Below are 25,284 nucleotides of genomic sequence, written 5' to 3'. Positions count from 1 at the left end.
TGCCGAGGAACTTTCCACCTTCTCCACTGCTGTCCCTTCGATGTGGATAGGGGGGTGCTCCCTCTGCTGTTTCCTGAAGTCCATGATCATCTCCTTTGTTTTGTTGATGTTGAGTGAGAGGTTATTTTCCTGACACCACACTCCGAGTGCCCTCACATCCTCACTGTAGTCTGTCTCGTCGTTGTTGGTAATCAAGCCACTACTGTTGTGTCATCTGCCAACTTGATGATTGAGTTGGAGGCGTGCATGGCCACGCAGTTGTGGGTGAACAGGGAGTACAGGAGGGGGCTGAGCACGCAACCTTGTGGGGCCCCAGTGTTGAGGGTCAGCGAAGTGGAGATGCTGTTTCCTACCTTCACCACCTGGGGGCGGCCCGTCAAAGTCCAGGACCCAATTGCACAGGGCGGGGTTGAGACCCAGGGCCTCCAGCTTGATGATGAGCTTGGAGGGTACTATGGTGTTGAATGCTGAGCTGTAGTCAATAAGCAGCATTCTTACATAGGTATTCATCTTGTCCAGATGGGACAGTGCAGTGTGATGGCGACTGCATTGTCTGTGGACCTGTTGGGGCGGTATGAAAACTGAAGTGGCTCTAGGGTGGCCGGTAAGGTGGAGGTGATATGATCCTTGACTAGTCTCTCAAAGCACTTCATGACGACAGAAGTGAGTGCTACGGGGCAGTAGTCATTTATTTAATCTTTGCCTTCTTGGGAACAGGAACAATGGTGGCCATCTTGAAGCATGTGGGGACAGCAGACCGAGATAGGGAGCGATTGAATATGTGCTGTTATTGTGAAGTGGAAACATCTAGGAGCTACAATGGCTCACCTGCGAAGTGTTAAGCCACACAAGCCCACAGAACGGGAGCGCCCAGTGCTAAAAATCGTCTGTCCTCTGTTGCAACACTCATTACAGAGTTCCTAACTGCCTCTGGAAGCAACGTCAGTACAGGAACTGTTCGTTGCGAGCTTCATGAAATGGGTTTCAATGGCCGAGCAGCCGCACACAAACCTAAGATCACCATGCGCAATGCCAAGCGTCAGTTGGAGTGGTGTAAAGTTTGCCGCCATTGGTCTCTGGAGCAGTGGAAATGCTATCTCTGGAGTGATGAATCACGTCAGTCCAACAAAGGAATCTGGGTTTTGCGGAAGCCAGGAGAATGCTACCTGACCGAATGCATAGTGCCAATTGTAAAGTTTGGTGGATGAGTAATAATGGTCTGGGGCTGTTTTTCATGGTTCGGGCCAGGCCCCTTAGTTCCAGTGAAGGGTAATCTTAACGCTACAGCATACAATGACATTCTAAATGATTCTGTGCTTACAACTTTGTGGCAACAGCTTGTGGAAGGCCCTTTCCTCTCATCATGACAATACCCCTGTGCACAAAGCGAGGTCCATACAGAAATGGTTTGTTGAGATCGATGTGGAAGAACTTTACTTGGCCTGCACAGAGCCCTGACCTCAATCCCATTGAACACCTTTGGGATGAATTAGAACGCCGACTGCGAGCCAGGCCTTAATCGCCCAACATCAGTGCCCGACCTCACTAATGCTCTTGTGGCTGAATGGTAGCAAGTCCCCGCAGAAATGTTCCCACATCTAGTGGAAAGCCTTCCCAGAAGAGTGGAGGCTGTTATAGCAGCGAAGGGTGACCAACTCCATATTAATTCCCATGCTTTTGGATTGAGATGTTCGATGAGCGGGTGTCCACATACTTTTGGTCATGTAGTGCATGCGTGTCTGTTTGGTCAAGAATGCATCTTTTTTTGTGTTTGAGTGAGTGCAAACATTCACCAACAATGAACGGAGGAATCTATTCCATTGATGATTAATGGAAAGTGGAAACCGCATTATTATTCATCCGTTTTCTATTTTATCTCACGATGTTCCAATTGTATGTTTTCCTTTCGAGAGCCTGGGCTTACCAGAACTCAACCCCAGTTACTGACTGACTGAAACAGCAAAAAGTGTTTAACAACACATTGTTCCATTGTTTCTCAACAAACTAATTCCTGCTCCACCACCTCAACAAGTGGAAATGTTTGTGAGTTGAACAGTTTAAAATATGGCACCCATATCAGGAACACAATACTCCTTCACCATCTTATCTCATCACTCTCCAGCTTTTATCTGGTTTGTTTTGGAGAATTGCTTTCCTCAGTAGCTATCTGAGGGCCTCACCAGGCTGTAGTGACTGACAGGGTCTGTGGTGGTTGATTGAGAGGATAGCCAGTTCTATTTACGGGCTAAGTTCAGGGTGGACGCAGGCCGATATATAGCTAGTCAGTCACACACCAAATCCACTTGCCGGTTCCCACAGTGACCCTGCCAGGAGCTGCAGACCATGTCGATATAATATTTCTTGACATCAAAGCATGCAGTGCCCTATCCTCTCCTCCTGCTCATTCTCTCCTCCCCCCTTCCACGTCACCAACCCAGCCATCCATGTCCCCAATCGGAAGGTGGTTCCATAGTTCCATACTCAGTGACTTGCCCTGTCGGCCCACGCTCCCTGATCCATTGTAGGGGACATTAATTGCTCATTTGGGCTGGGTTCCATGGAGGGTCTCCATTTCACATATTACACTAGGAGCCTTTGAGCGACCACAGAACTGTGCGAGCAATTATTCTTAATGAGACTGAGTCCATGGGTCATCTCACTCTCTCAGACATGCCCTGACATTTAGCTCTGACACAGACAAACCCCTAACTGTGTCAGTGCTGCTACTGTGTGGGCCACTGTTTGTTTTAATGCTTGTCCAAATGCACACAATTATTCAAGAGAACAAGTTTGTGTGTGCGTGCGTGGGTGGGTACGTGTGCGCGTTCAGGCGAGTGTGGCTGTTTTGCGTGCGCTTGTGTGTGTATGCCAGGGGTGTCAAACTCATTCCGTGGAGGGCCTAGTGTCTGCTGGTTTTAGTTTTTTCCTTTCAATTAAGACCTAGACAACCAAGTGAGGGGAGTTCCTTACTAATTTAGTGATCTTAATTCATCAATCAAGTACAAGGGAGGAGCGAAAAACCCACAGACACCCTCCATGGAATTATATTGACCAGATACTAACAATGAAACGAAATGTCTTTAAAAATGGATGGCAGCCGAGAGGAGGCAAGATGTGGGAGCATTCTAGCTAATGAGAGGGCAGATATGCGTGTGAACAACAAGCATAAAGTTTTTTTTTTTCTGTTGCCGGGATGTTTTTTTATTTAACCTTTATTTAACTATGGAAGTCAGAATGACAGATTTTTACCTTGTCAGCTCAGGGATTTGATCTAGCAACCTTTCGGTTACTGGCCCAACACTCTAACCACTAGGCTACCTGCCGGATGTACCTACTACCTAACGTGTCCTACTTACAGTTGAAGTCTGAAGTTTACATAGATCTTAGGCAAATACATTTAAACTCAGTTTTTCACAATTCCTGACACTTAATCCTGGTAAAAATTCCCTGTCTTAGGTCAGTTAGGATCACCACTTTATTTTAAGAATGTGACATTTCAGAATAATAGTAGAGAGAATGATTTATTTCAGCTTTTATTTCTTTCATCACATTCCCAGTGGGTCAGATGTTTGCATACACACAATTAGTATTTGGTAGCATTGCTTTTAAATTATTTAACTTGGGTCAAACGTTTCGGGTAGCCTTCCACAAGCTTCCCACAATAAGTTGGGTGAATTTTGGCCCATTCTTCCTGACAGAGCTGGTGTAACGGAGTCAGGTTTGTAGGCCTCCTTGCTTACACATGCTTTTTCAGTTCTGCCCACAACTTTTCTATAGGGTTGAGGTCAGGGCTTTGTGATGAACATTCCAATACCTTGACTTTTTTGTCCTTAAGCCATTTTGCCACAACTTTGGAAGTATGCTTGGGGTCATTGTCCATTTGGAAGACCCATTTGCGACCAAGCTTTAACTTCCTGACTGATGTCTTGAGATGTTGCTTCAATATATCCACATAATTTTCCTTTCTCATGATGCCATCCATTTTGTGAAGTGCACCAGTCCTTCCTGTAGCAAAGCACCCCCACAACATGATGCTGCCACCCCCGTGCTTCACGGTTGGGATGATGTTCTTTGGCTTGCAAGCCTCCCTCTTTTTCCTCCAAGCATAACGTCATTATGGCCAAACAGTTCTATTTTTGTTTTATCAGACCATCTTTGTCCCCATGTGCAGTTGCAAACCATAGTCTGGCTTTTTTATGCCGGTTTTGGAGCAGTGGCTTCTTCTTTGCTGAGCGGCCTTTCAGGTTATGTCGATATAGGACTCGTTTTACTGTGGATATAGATACTTTTGTACATGTTTCCTCCAGCATCTTCACAAGGTCCTTTGCTGTTGTTCTGGGAATGACTTGCACTTTTCGCACCAAAGTACGTTCATCTCTAGGAGACAGAACGTGTCTCCTTCCTGAGCGGTATGATGGCTGCGTGGTCCCATGGTGTTTATACTTGCGTGCTATTGCTTGTACAGATGAACGTGGTACCTTCAGGCGTTTGGAAGTTGCTCCCATGGATTAACCAGACTTGTGGAGGTCTACAATTTTTTGAGGTCTTGGCTGATTTCTTTTGATTTTCCCATGATGTCAAGCAAAGAGGTACTGAGTTTAAAGGTAGGCCTTGACATGCATCCACAGGTACACCTTCAATGGACTCAAATGATGTCAATTAGCTTATCAGAAGCTTCTAAAGCCATGACATCATTTTCTGGAATTTTCCAAGCTGTTTAAAGGCACAATCAACTTAGTGCATGTAGACTTCTTACCCTCTGGATTTGTGATACAACAATTGTTAGAAAAGTTACTTGTCATTTGCGAAGTAGATGTCCTAACTGACTTGCCAAAACTAGTTTGTTAACAAGACATTTGTGGAGTGGTTGAAAAACGAGTTTTAATGACTCCAACCTAAGTGTATATAAACTTCCGAATTCAACTGTATATCACTCGTAACAACCTAAGCATTACGAAACTTCTATTTGATCAAACAATCCACACGTAGCAAACGAGCCATTACATTTTTGTTAATCAAATTCGACGCTCTCATTGACCTCCATATAAACTCAGTAAAAAAAGAAACGTCCTCGAACTGTCAACTGTGTATATTTTCAGCAAACTTAACATGTGTAAATATTTGTATGAACATAACAAGACTCAACAACTGAGACATAAACTGAACAAGTTCCACAGACATGTGACTAACAGAAATGGAATTAATTAAAACCAGCCACCAGCTGCATTAAGTACTGCAGTGCATCTCCTCCTCATGGACTGCACCAGAGTTGCCAGTTCTTGAGATCCGGTCTCTTCGCTGGCCATAGCAGAACACTGACATTCCTGTCTTGCAGGAAATCACGCACAGAACGAGCAGTATGGCTGGTGGCATTGTCATGTCAGGATGAGCCTGCAGGAAGGGTACCACATGAGGGAGGAGGATGTCTTCCCTATAACGCACAGCGTTGAGATTGCCTGCAATGACAACAAGCTCAGTCCGATGATGCTGTGACACACCGCCCCAGACCATGATGGACCCTCCACCTCCAAATTGATCCTTCTCCAGAGTACAGGCCTCGGTGTAACGCTCATTCCTTCGACGATGAACGTCAATCCGACCATCACCCCTGATGAAACAAAACCGCGACTCATCATTGAAGAGCACTTTTTGCCAGTCCTGTCTGGTCCAACGACAGTGGGTTTGTGCCCATTGTTGCAGGTGATGTCTGGTGAGGACCTGCCTTACAACAGGCCTACAAGCCCTCAGTCCAGCCTCTCTCAGCCTATTTCGGACAGTCTGAGCACTGATGGAGGGATTGTGCGTTCCTGGTGTAACTCGGGCAGTTGTTGCTGCCATCCTGTACCTGTCCCGCAGGTGTGATGTTCGGATTTGGCGATCCTGTGCAGGTGTTGTTACACGTGGTCTGCCACTGCGAGGACGATCAGCTGTCCGTCCTGTCACCCTGTAGCGCTGTCTTAGGCATCTCACTGTACGGACATTGCAATTTATTGCCCTGGCCACATCTGCAGTCCTCATGCCTCCTTGCAGCATTCCTAAGGCACGTTCACACAGATGAGCAGGGACCCTGGGCATCTTTCTTTTGGTGTTGTTCAGAGTCAGCAGAAAGACCTCTTTGGTTTCCTAAATTGTGATAACTGTGACCTTAATTGCCTACCGTCTGTAAACTGTTAGTGTCTTAACGACCATTCCACAGGTGCATGTTCATTCATTGTTTATGGTTCATTGAACAAGCATGGGAAACAGTGTTTAAACACTTTACAATGAAGATCTGTGAAGTTATTTGGATTTTTACATATTATCTTTGAAGACAGGGTCCTGAAAAAGGGCCGTTTCTTTTTTTGCTGAGTTTAAAAACTCTTCGCTTGGAGTGAAAAATACAAATAATGCCACCTGCTGGAGAAGACAAATGTTTGGCCCAGTTATCCCTTTCGCTTCGCCTCTTCCTCTCTGGTTTGGCATATGCAGTCACACATCTGAGGCTTGATCGCATATAATAATTCACCACATATGAAGCTCGATTCATGCATTTTAAAACCCTTATTTCATTTCCAGAGCTTCTAGTCTCCAATATGTCTCATGGTCAGTTGTATGAGCCACCTAAACAGCTGTATAATGGCCAGTGCAGTCCAAAGCCTTTTAAGGAGACACCCTTTATGATGTTAACCACTGGCTCTTAGCAAAATAGAATGTATCTTTTGATTATGAGGAAGGTAGTAATTCCAAGCTGGCTGTATTGAGTGTCTGCTCCTCAGGTCATTTAAGTACATACTCAGTCAAGCCTGGAGAAAGGACATGCACAAAGAGGGAACATAACTTTATTGAAATAACAAACAATGTTCTTAAACAGCAGAACAAAAGAGAATTGTACCTAATCATCATCGAAATCACATTCAGTGTAGGGTGTGTTTTTGCTCTAACACAAGGGACAAGTGTCAATGTCAATAGGAACAGCTACCATGGTTACATCTGACCAAAAGTGGTTGATGTACTTTAGGCTTTACTGTATTATAATGTACTGTTATGTGGCAGTATGGAAAACCACAAATCCATGACTAGTGTAGGCTTTGGGCTGTGACTAGACACACTGTTGGCCTGCTGACAGAAATTGAATGCAGTGACATCAGACCATGGGTCCACTGAAAGTCACAGGTACAATAGATGACATCCAAGCTGTCAACCTCTCAGCCCAAACGTACCCCGGTATTTCTAAAAGAATCTGTGTGAAGGCTCCTCGATAGAAATTTTACAAAAATACATTGCTGATTTGAGAAGTTATCAGGCAAATACTTATCCTGTTCCTCAGATGTTCTGCCAAGAGGAATCTGTGTGTTTGTTTTCCTGTCTGTGATGTTGTGCACTGTGTATGCATGCACTGTAAACTGTGTTGTCCCAGAGTCATTAGCCCCAAAGTCTTTTGAGACCAAACTCAATAATGTTACAGTGAGGGGAAAAAAGTATTTGATCCCCTGCTGATTTTGTACAGTGGATTTAAAAAGTCTACACACCCCTGTTAAAATGCCAGGTTTTTGTAATGTAAAATAATGAGAAAGATAAATCATGTCAGAACTTTTTCCACCTTTAATGTGACCTATAACGTGAACAATTCAATTGAAAAACAAACTGAAATCTTTGAGGGGGAAAAATAAAAAATAAAAAACTCACAATAACCTGGTTGCATAAGTGTGCACACCCTTAAACTAATACTTTGTTGAAGCACCTTTTGATTTTATTACAGCACTCAGTCTTTTTGGGTAGGAGTCTATTAGCATGGCACATCTTGATGTGGCAATATTTGCCCACTCTTCTTTGCAAAAGCGCTCCAAATCTGTCAGATTGTGAGGACATCCTGTGCACAGCCCTCTTCAGATCACCCCAGAGATGTTCAATTGGATTCAGGTCTGGGCTCTGGCTGGGCCATTCCAAAACGTTAATCTTCTACTGGTGAAGCCATGCTTTCGTGGATTTGAATGTGTGCTTTGGGTCGTTGTCGTGCTGAAGGGTGAACTTCATCTTCAGCTTTCTAATGGACGCCTGAAGGTTTTGTGCCAAAATTGCCTGGTATTTGGAACTGTTCATAATTCCCTCCACCCTGACTAAGGCCCCGGTTCCAGATGAAGAAAAACGGCCCCAAAGCATGATGCTGCCACCACCATGCTTCACTGTGGGTATGGTGTTCTTTGGGTGATATGCAGTGTTGTATTTGCGCCAAACATACCTTTTGGAATTATGGCCAAAAAGTTCAACCTTGGTTTCATCAGACCATAACACATTTTCCCACGTGCTTTTGGGGGACTTGATGTTTGTTTTTGCAAACTTCAGCCAGGCTTGGATGTTTTTCATTGTAAGAAAAGGCTTCCGTCTTGCCACCCTACCCCATAGCCCATTTATATGAAGAATACGGGAGATTGTGGTCACATGTAGCACACAGCCAGTACTTGCCAGAAATTCCTGCAGTTCCTTTAATGTTGCTGTAGGCCTCTTGGAAGCCTCCCTGACCAGTTTTCTTCTCGTCTTTTCATAAATTTTGGAGGGACGTCCAGTTCTTGGTAATATCTCTGTGGTGCCATATTTTCTCCACTTGATGATGACTGTCTTCACTGTGTTCCATGGTATGTGTAATGCTTTGGAAATTATTTTGTACCCTTCTCCTGACTGATATCTTTCAACAATGAGATCCCTCTGATGCTTTGGAAGCTCTCTGCGGACCATGGCTTTTGCTCTGAGATGCAACTAAGAAAATGTCAGGAAAATCCTACTAGAACAGCTGAACTTTATTTGTGATTAATCAGAGTCACTTTAAATCATGGCAGGTGTGTAATGAATTCTATTTAACATGAGTTTGAATGTGATTGGTTAATTCTGAACACAGCCACATCCACAGTTATAAGAGGGTGTGCACACTTATGCAACCAGGTTATTGTAAGGTTTTTATTTTTCATTTTTCCCCCTCGAAGATTTCAGTTTGTTTTTCAATTGAATTGTTCACATTATAGGTCACATTAACAGTAGAAAAAGTTCTGACATGATTTATCTTTGTCTCATTCTTTTACTTCACAAAAACCTGGCATTTTAACAGGGGTGTGTAGACTTTTTATAGCCACTGTACGTTTGCCCACTGACAGAAATTATCAGTCTATAATTTTAATGGTAGGTTTATTTGAACAGTGAGAGACAGAACAACAAAAAAATCCAGAAAAACGCATGTCAAAAATGTTATAAATTGATTTGCATTTTAATGAGGGAAATAAGTATTTGACCCCCTCTCAATCAGAAAGATTTCTGGCTCCCAGGTGTCTTTTATACAGGTAGCGAGCTGAGATTAGGAGCACACTCTTAAAGGGAGTGCTCCTAATCTGTTTGATACCTGTATAAAAGACACCTGTCCACAGAAGCAATCAATCAATCAGATTCCAAACTCTCCACCATGGCCAAGACCAAAGAGCTCTCCAAGGATGTCAGGGACAAGATTGTAGACCTACACAAGGCTGGAATGGGCTACAAGACCATCGCCAGGCAGCTTGGTGAGAAGGTGACAACAGTTGGTGGAAGAAACACAAAAGAACTGTCAATCTCCCTCGGCCTGGGGCTCCATGCATGATCTCACCTCGTGGAGTTGCAATGATCATGAGAATGGTGAGGAATCAGCCCAGAACTACACGGGAGGATCTTGTCAATGATCTCAAGGCAGCTGGGACCATAATCACCAAGAAAAGAATTGGTAACACACTACGCTGTGAAGGACTGAAATCCTGCAGCGCCCGCAAGTCCCCCTGCTCAAGAAAGCACATATACATGCCCGTCTGAAGTTTGCCAATGAACATCTGAATGATTCAGAGGACAACTGGGTGAAAGTGTTGTGGTCAGATAAGACCAAAATGGAGCTCTTTGGCATCAACTCAACTTACCGTGTTTGGAGGAGGAGGAATGCTGCCTATGACCCCAAGGACACCATCCCCACCGTCAAACATGGAGGTGGAAACATTATGCTTTGGGGGTGTTTTTCTGCTAAGGGGACAGGACAACTTCACCGCATCAAAGGGACGATGGATGGGGCCATGTACCGTCAAATCTTGGGTGAGAACCTCCTTCCCTCAGCCAGGGCATTGAAAATGGGTCATGGATGGGTTTTCCAGCATGACAATGACCCAAAACACATGGCCAAGGCAACAAAGGAGTGGCTCAAGAAGGTCCTGGAGTGGCCTAGCCAGTCTCCAGACCTTAAACCCATAGAAAATCTGTGGAGGGAGCTGAAGGTTCGAGTTGCCAAACGTCAGCCTCGAAACCTTAATGACTTGGAGAAGATCTGCAAAGAGGAGTGGGACAAAATCCCTCCTGAGATGTGTGCAAACCTGGTGGCCAACTAAAAGAAACGTCTGACCTCTGTGATTGCCAACAAGGGTTTTGCCACCAAGTTCTAAGTCATGTTTTGCAGTGGGGTCAAATACTTATTTCCCTCATTAAAATGCTAATCAATTTAAAACATTTTTTACATGCGTTTTTCTGTATTTTTTTGTTGTTATTCTGTCTCTCACTGTTCAAATAAACCTACCATTAAAATTATAGACTGATAATTTCTTTGTCAGTGGGCAAACGTACAAAATCAGCAGGGATCAAATACTTTTTTCCCTCACTGTATATATATATTTTTAAGAAAATCTGCGAAGGTTTGAAAATGTGCCTGCGGTTAGTACGACGTCAAGAACACTACATGTTATTGCACTGTATGCTTTTCTACTTCACTCTCTCTGCGTCCATGTAATCAAACCCCTCAGCCAGATTTAAAAGTGCCAATTCCTTGAAAAAGCTATACATTTAGGCCAAGCCCTCGTGGGGTGCGTTCCAAAACACAGAAGTTGCACCACAACTTCAATTCCATCCCAGCAGCGACAGGATCTGGTGTGTTCAGCAGACTTGTATTTTATTATGCATAGATGTAAAAATACAGCCAGAGAGTCTAAAACACACTGTCTCTCACAGCGACACACACTCTGATCCCTCTATGGGGCGGTGGCAGCACCTCTATGGATTAGTGGAGACTGGTGTCACTTTAAATCAGAGGTTGGGCTCATTGTAATGGCTGGAATGGAAACCATGTTTTTGATCTGATACCTTTCCATTTATTCTATTTCAGCCATAACAATGAGCCTTTCCTCTTATTTCTCCCTCCACCAGACTCCATGAGAGAGGAGGGGCAACAGTGGCAACAGCCGATTCACAGATCCAGTAGTGTTCAAGGTCACTACCCAGACGTTAAACATGTGTGTTTATTGAGATGCCCGTCTGGAGGTCAGGGTTGTGGTAAAGGTCAAAGGTTGTGGTCGTCAGACAGAGCCTGGTCTCATGGCTGCAGTGTGTATCTTCACGGGGACGGACATCACAGCAGAATGTGAGCAGACAGTCAGAACGTAAGAACATCAGATCAGCCAATAGGGTTCATACTTGAGGGGAACCCCCCATCCAGAACAAACACTGGGATAGGACAGATAGCGCAGTAGCCTGAGTGTCATCACTCCAGGGATTCTGAAGAGGGATGGATGGATGGAAATGTCCCTGCGTATACAAACTTAGGCTAAAAGTTCAAAGGAAGTTTCACCACGGCAGTCTCAGCCGGTCATGTTGAATGTAAAGGGGATAGCAGGGTTGTAGAAGATACATTTTAAGTAGGTAATGAGATCTGTGGTTTAAACCATTCTTCCTCCAGTTAATGCTGTCTTTGGACTTGAACTGGACTTTGAACTGTCTGGCATGTAGGCCTAGCATTCCACAGACCATAGACTTGTACACTTAGAATAACTATTATAACTATTTTTTTTACACAAAGTTCATTTGTAATGTGAAGTTTATCAATTAAAGTACAATCAAAGACAAAATACATACACTCAGGTACAGTTTATAGTCAAGACATACAGCAGCACGATAATGTTGAGTAGTTGGGACCAGAGGGCTTACCGTATACAGTAACGTCAGACATTCTTTCTCATCCAGTAGTCCTGCAGAAGCTGGCCCACAGTGGCCTTAAATAGTGGCCTGTGGTGTTATTGTGGTTTAATGGTCTAACAGATCCCCCTACTGTGCTCTGGTGTCATGGTGGTGGTCTAACAGATGTCCCTCCTATGGTTCTGTGTGTTTTAGGGCATGGCCTTCTCCCTGGAGGAACGTCTCCAGCTGGGGATCCACGGCCTGCTGCCTCCCTGCTTCCTCAGCCAGGACGTTCAGCTTCTCCGGGTCCTCAAGAACTACGAGATGAAGAGGGACGACCTGGACAGGTGAGACTGAGATCCTGTGTGCGTCTGTCTCGTCTGTCCTGTACGTGCAGGGAGAGAAAAATCACACACCTGGAAGCCTTCAAAGAGACTGAGATTCTGTGTTGTTGTATGTGTCGAATTGCTATGCTTTATCTTGGCCAGGTCACAGTTACAAATGAGAACTTGTTCTCAACTAGCCTACCTGGTAAAATAAATAAAACATTTAAAAAATGGAAAGAGCCTTCCCCAAACTGTTGCCACATGGTTGGAAACACAGAACCATCTAGAATGTCATTGTATGCTGTAGCATTAAGATTTCCCTTCATTGGAACCAAGGGGCCTAGCCCGAACCATGAAAAACGCCCCCAGACCATTATTCCTCCTTTACCAAACTTTACAATTGGCCTTATGTATTCGGGCAGATAGCGTTCTCCTGGCATCCGCCAAACCCATATTCGTCCACCGGACTGCCAGATGGTGAAGCGTGATTCATAATTCCAGAGAACTCATTTCCACTGCTCCAGAGTCCAATGGTGGTGAGCTTTACACCATTTCAGCCGACGCTTGGCATTGTGCATGGTGAAGCTGCGTGCTTTAGCTCTCGGCGGTTGTTCTTTGAGCTTGTTTGGCCTACCACTTCGCGGCTGAGCTGTTGTTGCTCCTAGACGTTTCCACTTCACAATAATAGCACTTACAGTTGACTGGGACATCTCAAGCAGGGCAGAGATTTTCCAAACTGACTTGTTGGAAAGGTGGCATTCTAAACTCAGCAAAAAAAAATAAACGTCCATTTTTCAGGACCCTGTCTTTCAAAGATAATTTGTAAAAATCCAAATAACTTCACAGATCTTCATTGTAAAGGGTTTAAACACTGTTTCCCATGCTTGTTCAATGAACCATAAACAATGAATGAACATGCACCTGTGGAACGGTCGTTAAGACACTAATAGCTTACAGACGGTAGGCAATTAAGATCACAGTTATCAAGACTTAGGACACTAAAGAGGCCTTTCTACTGACTCTGAAAAACACCAAAAGAAAGATGCCCAGGGTCCCTGCTCATCTGCATGAACGTGCCTTAGGCATGCTGCAAGGAGGCATGAGGACTGCAGATGTGGCCAGGGCAAGAAATTGCATACTGTGAGATGCCAAAGACGGCGCTACAGGGAGACAGGACAGACAGCTGATCGTCCTCACAGTGGCAGACCACGTGTAACCATACCTGCACAGGATTCCTAAATCCAAACATCACACCTGCGGGACAGGTACAGGATGGCAACAACAACTGCCCGAGTTAAACCAGGAATGCACAATCCCTCCATCAGTGCTCAGACTGTCCGAAATAGGCTGAGAGAGGCTGGACTGAGGGCTTGTAGGCCTGTTGTAAGGCAGGTCCTCACCAGACATCACTGGCACCAACGTCGCCTATGGGCACAAACCCACCATTGCTGGACCAGACAGGACTGGCAAACAGTGCTCTTTACTGACAAGTCGCGGTTTTGGTCGGATTCACGTTTATCGTCAAAGGAATGAGTGTTACACCGAGGCCTGTACTCTGGAGCGGGATCAATTTGGAGGTGGTGGGTCCATCCCATGATGATCTGGGGCGGTGTGTCACAGCATCATCGGACTGAGCTTGTTGTCATTGCAGGCAATCTCAATGCTGTGCGTTATAGGGAAGACATCCTCCTCCCTCATGTGGTACCCTTCCTGCAGGCTCATCCTGCCATGACCCTCCAGCATGACAATGCCACCAGCCATGCTACTCGTTCAGTGCGTGAGTGTCAGTGTTCTGCCATGGCCAGCGAAGAGACCGGGTCTCAATCCCATTGGGCACGTCTGGGACCTGTTGGATCGGAGAGTGAGGGCTAGGGCCATTCCCCCCAGAAATGTCTGGGAACTTGCAGGTGCCTTGGTGGAAGAGTGGGGTAATATCTCACAGCAAGAACTGGCAAATCTGGTGCAGTCCATGAGGAGGAGATGCACTGCAGTACTTAATGCAGCTGGTGGCCACACCAGATACTGACTGTTTTGATTTTGACCCTGCCTTTGTTCAGGGACACATTATTCAATTTCCTGTTAGTCACATGTCTGTGGAGCTTGTTCAGTTTATGTCTCAGTTGTTGGATCTTGTTATGTTCATACAAATATTTACACATGTTAAGTTTGCTGACAAGAGACGAAGTTGACATTGAGAGGACGTTTCTTTTTTTGCTGAGTATGATGGTGCCACATTGAATGTCACTTAGCTTATCAGTACAGGCCATTCTACTGCCAATATTTGTCTTTGGAAATTGCATGGCTGTGTGTTTTGATTTTATGCACCTGTCAGCAACGGGGGTTGCTGAAATAGCTGAATCCACTAATTTGAAGGTGTTTCCAAATACTTTTGAGCATGTAGTGTATCTTGAAATCTTGTTTGCTGGCGAGCAGTACATCTCTCTGTCAGACACTCCAATGCATCAAGTAATTGTAATCCCAAGGTTGGATGAATTTCCATAGTGGCAGGACAGCAGGTCTGCCTCAATAACCATGGTATCTGCAGTCTTCATTTGTGGCTTGTGAATGTGTAGTGCGAGGACTGGTTGGGTTTGTTAATGGGACAGAGAGAGACAGGATTTGTGGTCAATTTGTGGTCAGGAAGACCTTTTAGCCAAAGGTGTAAAGTACTTAAGTAAAAATACTTTAATGTACTTCTAAAGTAGTTTTTTGGGGTATCTGTACTTTACTATACTATTTATATTTTTGACTACTTTATTTTACTTCACTACATTCCTAAAGAAAATAATGTACTTTTTACTCCATACATTTTCCTTGACACCCAAATGTACTCTTTACATTTTAAATGCTTTGCAGGACAGGAAAATAGTCCAATTACGCACTTATCAACAGAACATCCTTACTGCCTCTGATCTGGCGGACTCACTTATCACACATACTTCGTTTGTTAATGATGTCTGAATGTTGGAGTGTGCCCATGGCTTTCCGTAAATTAAAAAAATAAAGAAAATGTTGCCATCTGGCTTGCTTAATATAAGGAATTTAAAATGATTTATACTTTTACTTTTGATACTTAAGTATATTTTAAACCAAATACTTTTAGACTTTTACTCAAGTACAATTTTACCAGGTGACTTTTACTTATACTTGAGTCATTTTCTATTAAGGCATCTTTACTTTTACTCAAGTATGACAGTTGGGTACTTTTTCCACCACTACTTTTAGCCCACTTGATTTTCCAGCGGGGTGGTATGATGACTAAGAGGTACGGTTGCTATACTGTACCAAACCAATCCTCCAAAACAGCAATTAGGTGTGTTTTATTCCCTTTCCCATGCCCTTTCAATGTCATCAACAATTTGTCTCATGGCATCGGACCACTTTATTAGAGCTGGTATTCGCCCTGCCTGTCCTCATGCCTCTGGCCATAGTATTTCCATTGCAGTCTGGGCCTTACTTTTTTCTCTAACTTTCTGTGGTATTTACTGGACTCGACCATATCACTTTATTTTTGCATGACCGTTGCTCAAAACGCTCACAAAATGATACATGCCATTCTATTCCAAGCAGTTGCTATTTACTGTTTTTACTACTCCCCAAAGCAGGGCTTCATTCTGGTGTCTGGACATTTACATTTAAGTCATTTAGCAGACGCTCTTATCCAGAGCGACTTACAAATTGGTGCATTCACCTTATGATATCCAGTGGAACAACCACTTTACAATAGTGCATCTAAATCTTTTAGGGGGGGGGGGGGGTTAGAAGGATTACTTTATCCTATCCTAGGTAGGGTTTCAGGTGTCTCCGGAAGGTGGTGATTGACTCCGCTGTCCTGGCGTCGTGAGGGCGTCGTGAGGGCGTCGTGAGGGAGCTTGTTCCACCATAGGGGTGCCAGAGCAGCGAACAGTTTTGACTGGGCTGAGCGGGAACTGTGCTTCCTCAGAGGTAGGGGGGCCAGCAGGCCAGAGGTGGATGAGCGCAGTGCCCTCGTTTGGGTGTAGGGACTGATCAGAGCCTGAAGGTACGGAGGTGCCGTTCCCCTCACATTGATAAAGCAGGCTGGATTCTGGACATCACTGGCTTTAAGCCCAAACATGTCTATGATAACAGAGATGGTGTCCTAGGCTGGATTTATTGGGGAAATCCTCTTCTATGCATAAAGACACAGTGGGAGAGATAAAGACTCACGAATATTAAAAAGTCAAGGGTCAACTCTTAAAATGTCCATTTGTGATTTTAACCTGATGCATGTGATATGCTATCTAGCAGTTTAAAGAAACATCATAAAAACCAACCGGCAAGAGTGTCTGTAAAGAATCATGAATTTGGATGGAGAAAGAAGGGGTTGAAAGAGGGAAAAGTTATTTTCCCATGTCACGTTTAAGCAGAGTTTCACACGCTTGTTAACACAGCCCAAACACTTTATCTGAAAAAAAAATGTGTATGTGTGTCTGACTGTGATATGCTTTCAGGCCGAGAGAGAGCCACAACAGGCTCAAGCTGTAGTCGCTAGTGGAAAAGACAACTAGATAAGTGAAAGCAAAATAATCATATTGGTCTATGCCACCTAGACTGAAATACCAAATTTTAATGACAATATACATTTTGTGCCACCCCGTTTCCTAGTGTCATGTGAGTGGTACAACCTTAGCTTGACACTGTCTTGACATGGCCTCAAAGTCACAATAAGTTGGTCTCTTTCTGTGTCCCTAGTTCGTCACTGAATTGTGGTGGTATGGCAGGATTCCCAAATTTGGCCTGCGGGTGGTTTTATTTGGCCACCCAAGTTTGCTGAGCAAAAAAATAATCATATTTTTTATTTTTTATTTTTAGACATAAAATACTGTAAAAACACCAGGGAATCAGCTCCATGTGATTTTAATTTTGGAAATCTGTTCCCAAGTATTCCCATGCATAATAGACAGGCAGGCAAGTGATCGTATACAAATGTTAGCAAGCTTTGAAATTATTATGTTTTAGTTAAATATTATATCTGTTTGGGCTTCTTGCGGTCAATTTGCAGTCTACAAATTATTTGTAGTTATGTTCCGGCCCCCTGACCATCCACTCAAGAGAAAATCATCCCGTGTCTGAATCTAGCGGATGATCCCTGTGGTATAATGTAAGCCGTGACTTGATCTGGCTGGAACACCATCAACCTTTTTTTAGAAGAGATTGTTAACACCTTGTATCCAATGACCATGTGGGAGAACGCCATGCATACTTTCTATCATCCCAACAAGAGGGACATTATACTCCAGATTTTATGGGAAGCTTTCTTATTTCTTGAGAGCCTGTGGAGTGGGCTAGTAGTTCATTTGGGTCCCCCTGTCGATGTTTGATCATAACAAGGAGCTTGTGTAGGATATCTGATGGGTGTTTCTGTGCGCTGTGTATTTTTCTAAGCATTTGTAACATAAGCAACAGTAACTTTATCCAGCAATTATTGTACTACATGAAACTAGCAGCACTTGGTGAGCAATGCTTGTATTCAACAAGGCAAGGAGGGAGTCGGCGTGGCATTCTCCCCCCCACACACACTTTCTATGGGCCATTTATTTTCAATTGGGCCCTTAAGTCCAGAGGGAAAGGGAAAGTGGGGCCGACAGAGTGAGGTATTGCTCTCACATGGTGCAATCTGTTTGATGAGTCACCCCAGACGTCGCTCTCTCCTCTTCACACACACTTCTTCCCCTTTTATTTCTCTCTCTGTCACGCTCTGAGATTTGTATTTCATAAAGTCCCTCTGAAGTCTGTTTTACCTGCACGGTTTAGGAATCAGTGTTAAAGATGTTCACCTTTTCCCTCACCCCCTCCTCCTCTGCCATTCCCAGATATGTATTTCTGATGGGGCTCCAGGACAGGAATGAGAAGCTGTTCTACCGTGTGCTGACATCCGACACAGAGAGGTTCATGCCCATTGTTTACACCCCCACCGTGGGCCTGGCCTGCCAGATGTATGGCCTTGCCTTCAGGAGACCCAGGTGAGAGAAAAACACACACACACATGGGAGCACTAACACACACCACATGCATGCACACACACACACACTGAATAGGCCTAATGGATATACTGTCACACACACACACACACACACACACACACACACACACACACACACACACTTGCTGCCCGTGGCCAGCCTTAACATTGTTTTAAGATTTAACCATCAATTGTCAAATAATTTAGATGCATTCTTATGAAACATAAATCCTTTTGAATCTTCAAACATCTGTGTCTGTTGGACTTGGCGCCTGTTGCAACAAACTCTCAATCAAAATCAGAGGCTGGGGCGGGTCTGTGTCGAGTTGGGTTCTGCGAGTCCTTGGGCAGCTTAGGCCAGTATAAGCAGTTACAGTGTACAGTTCACCTTGAATGGACTTGGCATTGCATAAAGCAGGACTTGCCTCTTCGGTCTGCTCAGTTATCTGTGTCTGTTTCTCCTCAAACAATTAGGTCCACGTCTCTCTGTCACCACTAAACTCCCTCATTAGAGTCATAATGGAGATCAAATTAATATAACACACATTCAGACAATGTCAAGGAGCTGATCATGCTTGACTTGGCTTTAACATATCTAGACTGTGCTGGGTTGTGAAGATGTTGGGTTTGTTTTGAGTCTTAGACATTAGAACTAACATGGTCCAAGAAACACCACCGACAGTATTGTTCTGTAGTCAACTACTGAGGGAGAAGGATGTTGAAGTTATATTGTCTTGATTAGTACCTCTCAGTTATAAACGCTCTTTATAGACCCTCTCACTCTCTCGTCAGTCACTCTGTCAGTCAGTCACACACTGACACTGTGCATTCCAAATGGCACCCTATTCCCTATATAGTGCACTACTTTTTTTTTTTTTATTACCATGGACTATATAGGGAATAGGGTGCCATTTGGGACTTACTCATATCCTCAGTGAACTTTTCCTTGCGGGTCTCAAAGTCTAAAACCCCAAATGAACTGATCATAACCAGGGATGCTTTTGATTAGTAGTGAATGCTAAATCCAAAGCTGTTTTATTTGAAATGCTTACCTTGGGCACATTTAAAATGTGTTCTTAAACCTAAGCGCACACTCCCACGTACATTTTCCACAATTTCCCCAGAGCAAGTTGTGGAAAATATGTCTAGCATGCTCCTAGCTCCCCTACCTCTGACACTGGGCTGGAGGAGGGATCTTATATCTCCCTGCAGACCCACAATGCAGTGAGCCAAAACACACTGCGAGCTGCAGAGGCCGGGGGTGGGGAATTTGGGACTGGTAGACATGTGACAGTGGGTCAGTTAGCAGCAGGCTCTGTAGACTCCACAAACCTGGTCCTCAGACAGTCCCAGATCCAGGCCTCACCCCTGCATCCCACTGATGGCTTGCTTCTGAAGCTAAGCAGGGTTGGTCCCTGGATGTGTGACCAGATGCGAAGTGGTGTTGGAGGGCCAGTAAAAGGCAACTTTTCCTCTGGTCTAAAAAAATATCCCAATGCTCCAGGGCAAAGATTGGGGACATTGCCCTGTGTAGGGTGCCGTCTTTCAGATGGGAAATTAAACGGGTGTCCTGACTCTATGGTCACTAAAGATCCCATGACAATTATCGTAAGAGGAAGGGTGTTAACCTGGCTAAATTACCAATCTGGCCCTCATTCTATCACGGTCACCATTCTATCACCCCCATCTTACAATTGGCTCATTCATCCCCCCCTCCTCTCCCCTGTAACTATTCCCCAGGTTGTTTCTGTAAATGAGAATGTGTTCTCCGTCAACTTATCTGGTAAAATAAGGGTTACATTTTTTTTTTAAACCTAGCCCAGGGAGGGGGGTGGAGGAGGTGGGTGGCGTTGTGGTGAGCCCAGGGTTGTAAAGCATTATTGCGGAAACTGATAGGGAACTCATCAGCTTGGTCTCATAGACAAGACGTAACATACCGTAATTTCCGGACTATTAAGCTGCACCCACTGAATTAAAAAAATATATATATTTTGAACATAAATAAGCCGCACATGTCTATAAGCCGCAGGTGCCTACCAGTACATTGAAACAAATTAACTTTACACAGGCTTTAACGAAACACGGCTTGTAACAAAAAATAAAACGGCAGTAAGCTTTAGTTGTCTTTTTGCACTGAGTCAATTCCTCACGCTGCTGTTTCCAACGTCTTATCATCGACTCATTAAGACCAAGCTCCCGTGCAGCAGCTCTATTTCCTTTTCCAACAGCCAGATCAATCGCTTTCAACTTGAAAGCTGCATCATATGCATTTCTCCGTGTCTTTGCCATGATGAGGGTGACAAAATGACTACCGTAATCAGAATGATGGGAAGTTTGAGAGCGCTCGATTTAATCTAAACAGTAAACAAAAAAGTTATTTGACGTAACCCGTTCGGCAATTTCATTGGTCTAATGAAAGCTTCATGCCGCCAAAAAACTGAGCACGTCACAGAATGTGTTTTTTTGGAGAAAAAAAAAAATTGAAAGCGGGAAAAATCCAAAAATTAAGCCGCGAGGTTCAAAGCCTGGGAAAAAAGTTGCGGCTTATAGTCTGGAATTTACGGTAGTAAATATAAATCTGGGACAGCCAAATTAGTATGATATGTGATGTTTGGAATGTTTCTTTAATTTATTTGTTGTCCTTAAGCCATTTTGCCACAACTTTGGAAATATGCTTGGGATCATTGTCCATTTGGAAGACCCATTTGCGTCCAAGCTTTAACTTCCTGTTTGATGTCTTGAGATGTTGCTTCAATATATCCACATAATTTTCTGTCCTCAAAATGCCATCTATTTTGTGGAGTGCACCAGTCCCTCTTGCAACAAAGCACCTCCACAACATGACGCTGCCACCCCCGTGCTTCACGTTTGGGATTGTGTTCTGCAAGCCTCCCCCTTTTTCCTCCAAACATAATGATGGTCATTGTGGCCAAACAATTAAATTTTTGTTTCATCAGACCAGAGGACATTTCTCCAAAAAGTACAATCTTTGTCCCCATGTGCAGTTGCAGACTGTAGTCTGGCTTTTTTATGGCGGTTTTGGAGCAGTGGCTTCTTCCTTGGCGAGCGGCCTTTCAGGTTATGTCGATATAGGACTCGTTTTACTGTGGATATAGATACTTTTGTACCTGTTTCCTCCAGCATCTTCACAAGGTCCTTTGCTGTTGTTCTGGGATTGATTTGCACTTTTCGCACCGAAGTACGTTCATCTCTAGGAGACATAACGCGTCTCCTTCCTGAGCGGTATGACGGCTGCGTGGTCCCATGGTGTTTATACTTGCATGCTATTGTTTGTTCAGATGAATGTGATACCTTCAGGCATTTGGAAATTGCTCCCAATGATGATCCAGACTTGTGGAGGTCTACATTTTTTTCCTGAGGTCTTGGCTGATTTATTTTGATTTTCCCATGATGTCAAGCAAAGAGGCACTGAGTTTGAAGGTAGGCCTTGAAATACATACACAGGTACACCTCCAATTGACTCAAATTAAGTCAATTAGCCTATCAGAAGCTTCTAAAGCCAGGACATCATTTTCTGGAATTTTCTTATTGTATGTAAACTTCTGACCCACTGGAATTGTGATACAGTGAATTATAAGTGAAATAATCTGTCTGTAAACAATTGTTGGAAAAATTACTTGTATCATGCACAAAGTAGATGTCCTAACCGACTTGCCAAAACTATAGTTTGTTAACAAGATATTGTGGTTGAAAAACGAGTTTTAATGACTCCTACCTAAGTGTATGTAAACTTCTCACTTCAACTTGCAAGAATTTTGAATAATACTTTATAATGTGGCATTGTTTTGTGTATCAGTTCGTAAACCATGCCCCATAGAATTGGTACTTTGAAAATCTCTTCCCAATTTCAGCCAATTCTCAACTTTTTATCTACTTTGCAACTACTTAGCATGTTAACTAACCCATCCCCTAACCATAACCCTTTAACCTTAAATCCTAACTCCTAGCCTAGCTAACGTTAACCCACCTAGCTAACGTTAACCCACCTAGCTAACGTTAACCCACCTAGTTAGCTTTAGCCACCTAGCTAAGGTTAGCCACAACAGATTAGAATTCGTTACGTATCATACATTTTGTAAATTTGTAACATATTGTACGAATTTCAATTCGTAACATATATCATATGAATTGTAAATCTGAACATATCATACAAAATGGATGATACCTACTGTACCATACATACCATATGAAACGTAACATATCATACGAATTGGAGTGTCCCCGGATTTACATTGACTATGTTATGTCTACCTCTGATTGGTTGAACTGTCTAGATTCACAGGGAACTCACATTCGGGGAGCTCGAGCATGCATGTACTGTATATAGATCACATAGCCTCTCAGAGTGCCTTTTCTATGGTCAACTGGTCTTATAGGGACAACTTAGCTGTCTCTATCACTGTCTTTGTCTACATATCTGTCTCTGTGATTCTCTCTCTAACTCTTCTAGCAGATTTGCACACATAAAGTAGCACCATTTAGATAGATCAGTAATGAATTCCTGATGTGAGTTTCCGTGCGTGCTTACGTGTGTGCATGTGTGTGCTTATGCCTGGATGTGTGTGTGCCTGTAGTGGCTGAACAGACAGATATTAGCTCTCTAATCACTGCCTTCCTCTCAGGTATAAAGCGCACTGTGTGGGAAAGGTGTCCTTTTGGTCCTACCCAGGCTTACTGTCTGTAATCCGCTTCACGCAGACTAAACGCATCAATACTAGGCTCCATTGCAGGGGGCAAAGGTCAAGTCCTATGAAGTGTCAAAACAGAGCTGATTCACTCATCTCTGGGTGGGCTAATGGCAGGCAGAGAAGACAAAGAAAGGAGCGCATTCACAACACTGTGAGATCACTGGATCCATTAAGTTTTGGGACCTATAAGCTCATAAGTGTAGGATACACAGGGCATTTTTTGTCTGATGCTTCAGTTAAACTAATGACTTTGTGGCTAGTCACTCACTAAATGCAGGAGCTGTTTGTGTGATATGTGATCAATGGTGACTCTGACGTAAGAATTAATATTATCACTATTGCTAGCACAACTGCCACTAGTATTGCTTACAACTACCACCACAAATGTTCATTTTACAGACACTAAATAATACCAACTAAGAACCTCCTAAGATGAGCGCTGGTAACCAATCCATCTTGTTAATAAAGATGAATTATCTTGGTTAAAACCCCCTTAGTGGACTCGGCGGTAGAGGTCGATGACTATGGAGTGTCGATGACTATGGACCACTGCAATACTCTGTCAAGGCTTTTGGAAATGAGAGGCCTTGAAGATAAATACACCACATGACCAAAAGTATGTGTACACCTGCTCGTCGAACATCTCATTCCAAAATCATGGCCATTAATATGGAGTTGGTCCCCACTTTTCTGCTATAACAGCCTCCACGCTTCTGGGAAGGCATTCCACTAGATAGATGTTGGAACATTGCTGCTAGGACTTGCTTCCATTCAGCCACAAGACTATTAGTGAGGTCGGGCACTGATGTTGGGCTATTAGGCCTGGCTGGCAGTCGGCGTTCCAATTCATCCTAAAGGTGTTCGATGGTTGAGGTCAGGTCTCTGTGCAGGCCCGTCAAGTTCTTCCACACAGATCTCGACAAACCATTTCTGTATGGATCTCGCTTTGTGCACAGGGGCATATCATGCTGAAACAGAGAAGGGCCTTCCCCAAACTGCATATCGTCTAGAATGGCATTGTATGCTGTAACGTTAAGATTTCCCTTCACTGGAACTAAGGGGCCTAGCCCGAACCATGAAAAACAGCCTCAGACCATTATTCCTCCTGCACCAAACTTTACAGTTGGCACTATGCATTGGGACAGGTAGCGTTCTCCTGGCATCCGCCAAATTCAAATTCATTCGACGGACTGCCAGATGGTGAAGCGTGATTCATCACTCCAGAGAACACGTTTCCACTGCACCAGAGTCCAATGGCGGCGCGCTTTACAATAATGCCAATGATTGACAAGCTGTAGCATAATTAGACTTACATAGTCGAGAGGAGAGTCTATTATATAAACCAAAAGGCGAGATATAAAATACTTATTATTAACATACAGTATAAATGGCTATGCTGTCTTAATGACAGACATGAGATGAAGTTGCCACTGTGCTACCTCAGAGTCTGAAGGGGAAACATGTGCTTGATGAAGCGCCTCAGCCCCCCTGGTAGAGGCTTAAGTGTTGTGATCCAACATTCAGGCCCACACACAGTGCTGGTGTAATAAGCATGTAAGAGGAGAGTGTCGTTTGAATCGATGAGCATGTAGTCTAAGTAGCTAAGTAGAAAATTGCCCTCTTGGATGTTTAATCCACGAGATCATTCGACTGGGACAAGTCTTTGATAGCTGGAATGAGTAACTGTCACATTACATAAATCCTTTTATATGCATGCGTTTGAGAAGTTAATCATGTGACCTATTTTATGACCATGCCATGACTTTGTTCCATCACACATCATAAAGGATACAGAATTGTTGCATTGTAAATTATACAATCAGACTTTATAAAGAAAGAGAGAGGGAATGGGGGAGGCAGGGGAGGCGAAATTAGAGAGGAAAGGTTTGGAATTGCACTGACCTCATGAGGAACGTGGCAAAACATTTGGGATTAATTACCTCACAGACTTTGAGGACCTTGTAAAACAATTTAGAGCTTATGTCTTTGGGTCTGCTTGGAAAAAGTTTTGAGCCAAAATAAGCAAAAAACCTTGAATATATTACCTCCTTTTTCTCTACACTAACCTTTGTGATAATAAATGAATTCCCGCTGCAGGTATTACCTGACTTGAAACCATAGTCCCTCTCAGTTTATTCAGGAGACATGCACTGTGGTCAACTGGAATATCCTTTCCTATTTCATTACAGGTTTTCAATTTGAACCTGCATCTCTCTTGCTGTATGTGTATTGGAGCATTTATGACAGGATTTGGGAGGATTAACTCTTACAGTATTGTGTGTGAGAACTCCTAGTCACTATAGGACCTTGTGGGTTTAGCCATGCTACTTGCCCTAATAGAAGA

The 25,284-nt window shown here is 43.7% G+C and overlaps 1 protein-coding gene across 1 annotated transcript in view; it reads left to right on the top strand.

Moving 5' to 3' along the window:
• The window catches only part of LOC106605032 (NADP-dependent malic enzyme), a 169,036-nt gene that overhangs the window by 33,661 nt on the left and 110,091 nt on the right, over positions 1 to 25,284 (top strand). Inside the window, exons 2-3 of the mRNA XM_082975261.1 lie at positions 12,136 to 12,269; positions 18,083 to 18,232. Of these exons, the coding sequence (XP_082831387.1) occupies positions 12,136 to 12,269; positions 18,083 to 18,232 (284 nt within the window). The remainder of the gene's footprint in view (positions 1 to 12,135; positions 12,270 to 18,082; positions 18,233 to 25,284) is intronic.

Source organism: Salmo salar, chromosome 05, assembly GCF_965601325.2.
Source record: "Salmo salar chromosome 05, fSalSal1, whole genome shotgun sequence".
NCBI classification, from domain to species: domain Eukaryota; kingdom Metazoa; phylum Chordata; class Actinopteri; order Salmoniformes; family Salmonidae; genus Salmo; species Salmo salar.
Note: the sequence above shows the minus strand (reverse complement) of the source record. Positions and strands in the feature narration are given on the sequence as shown.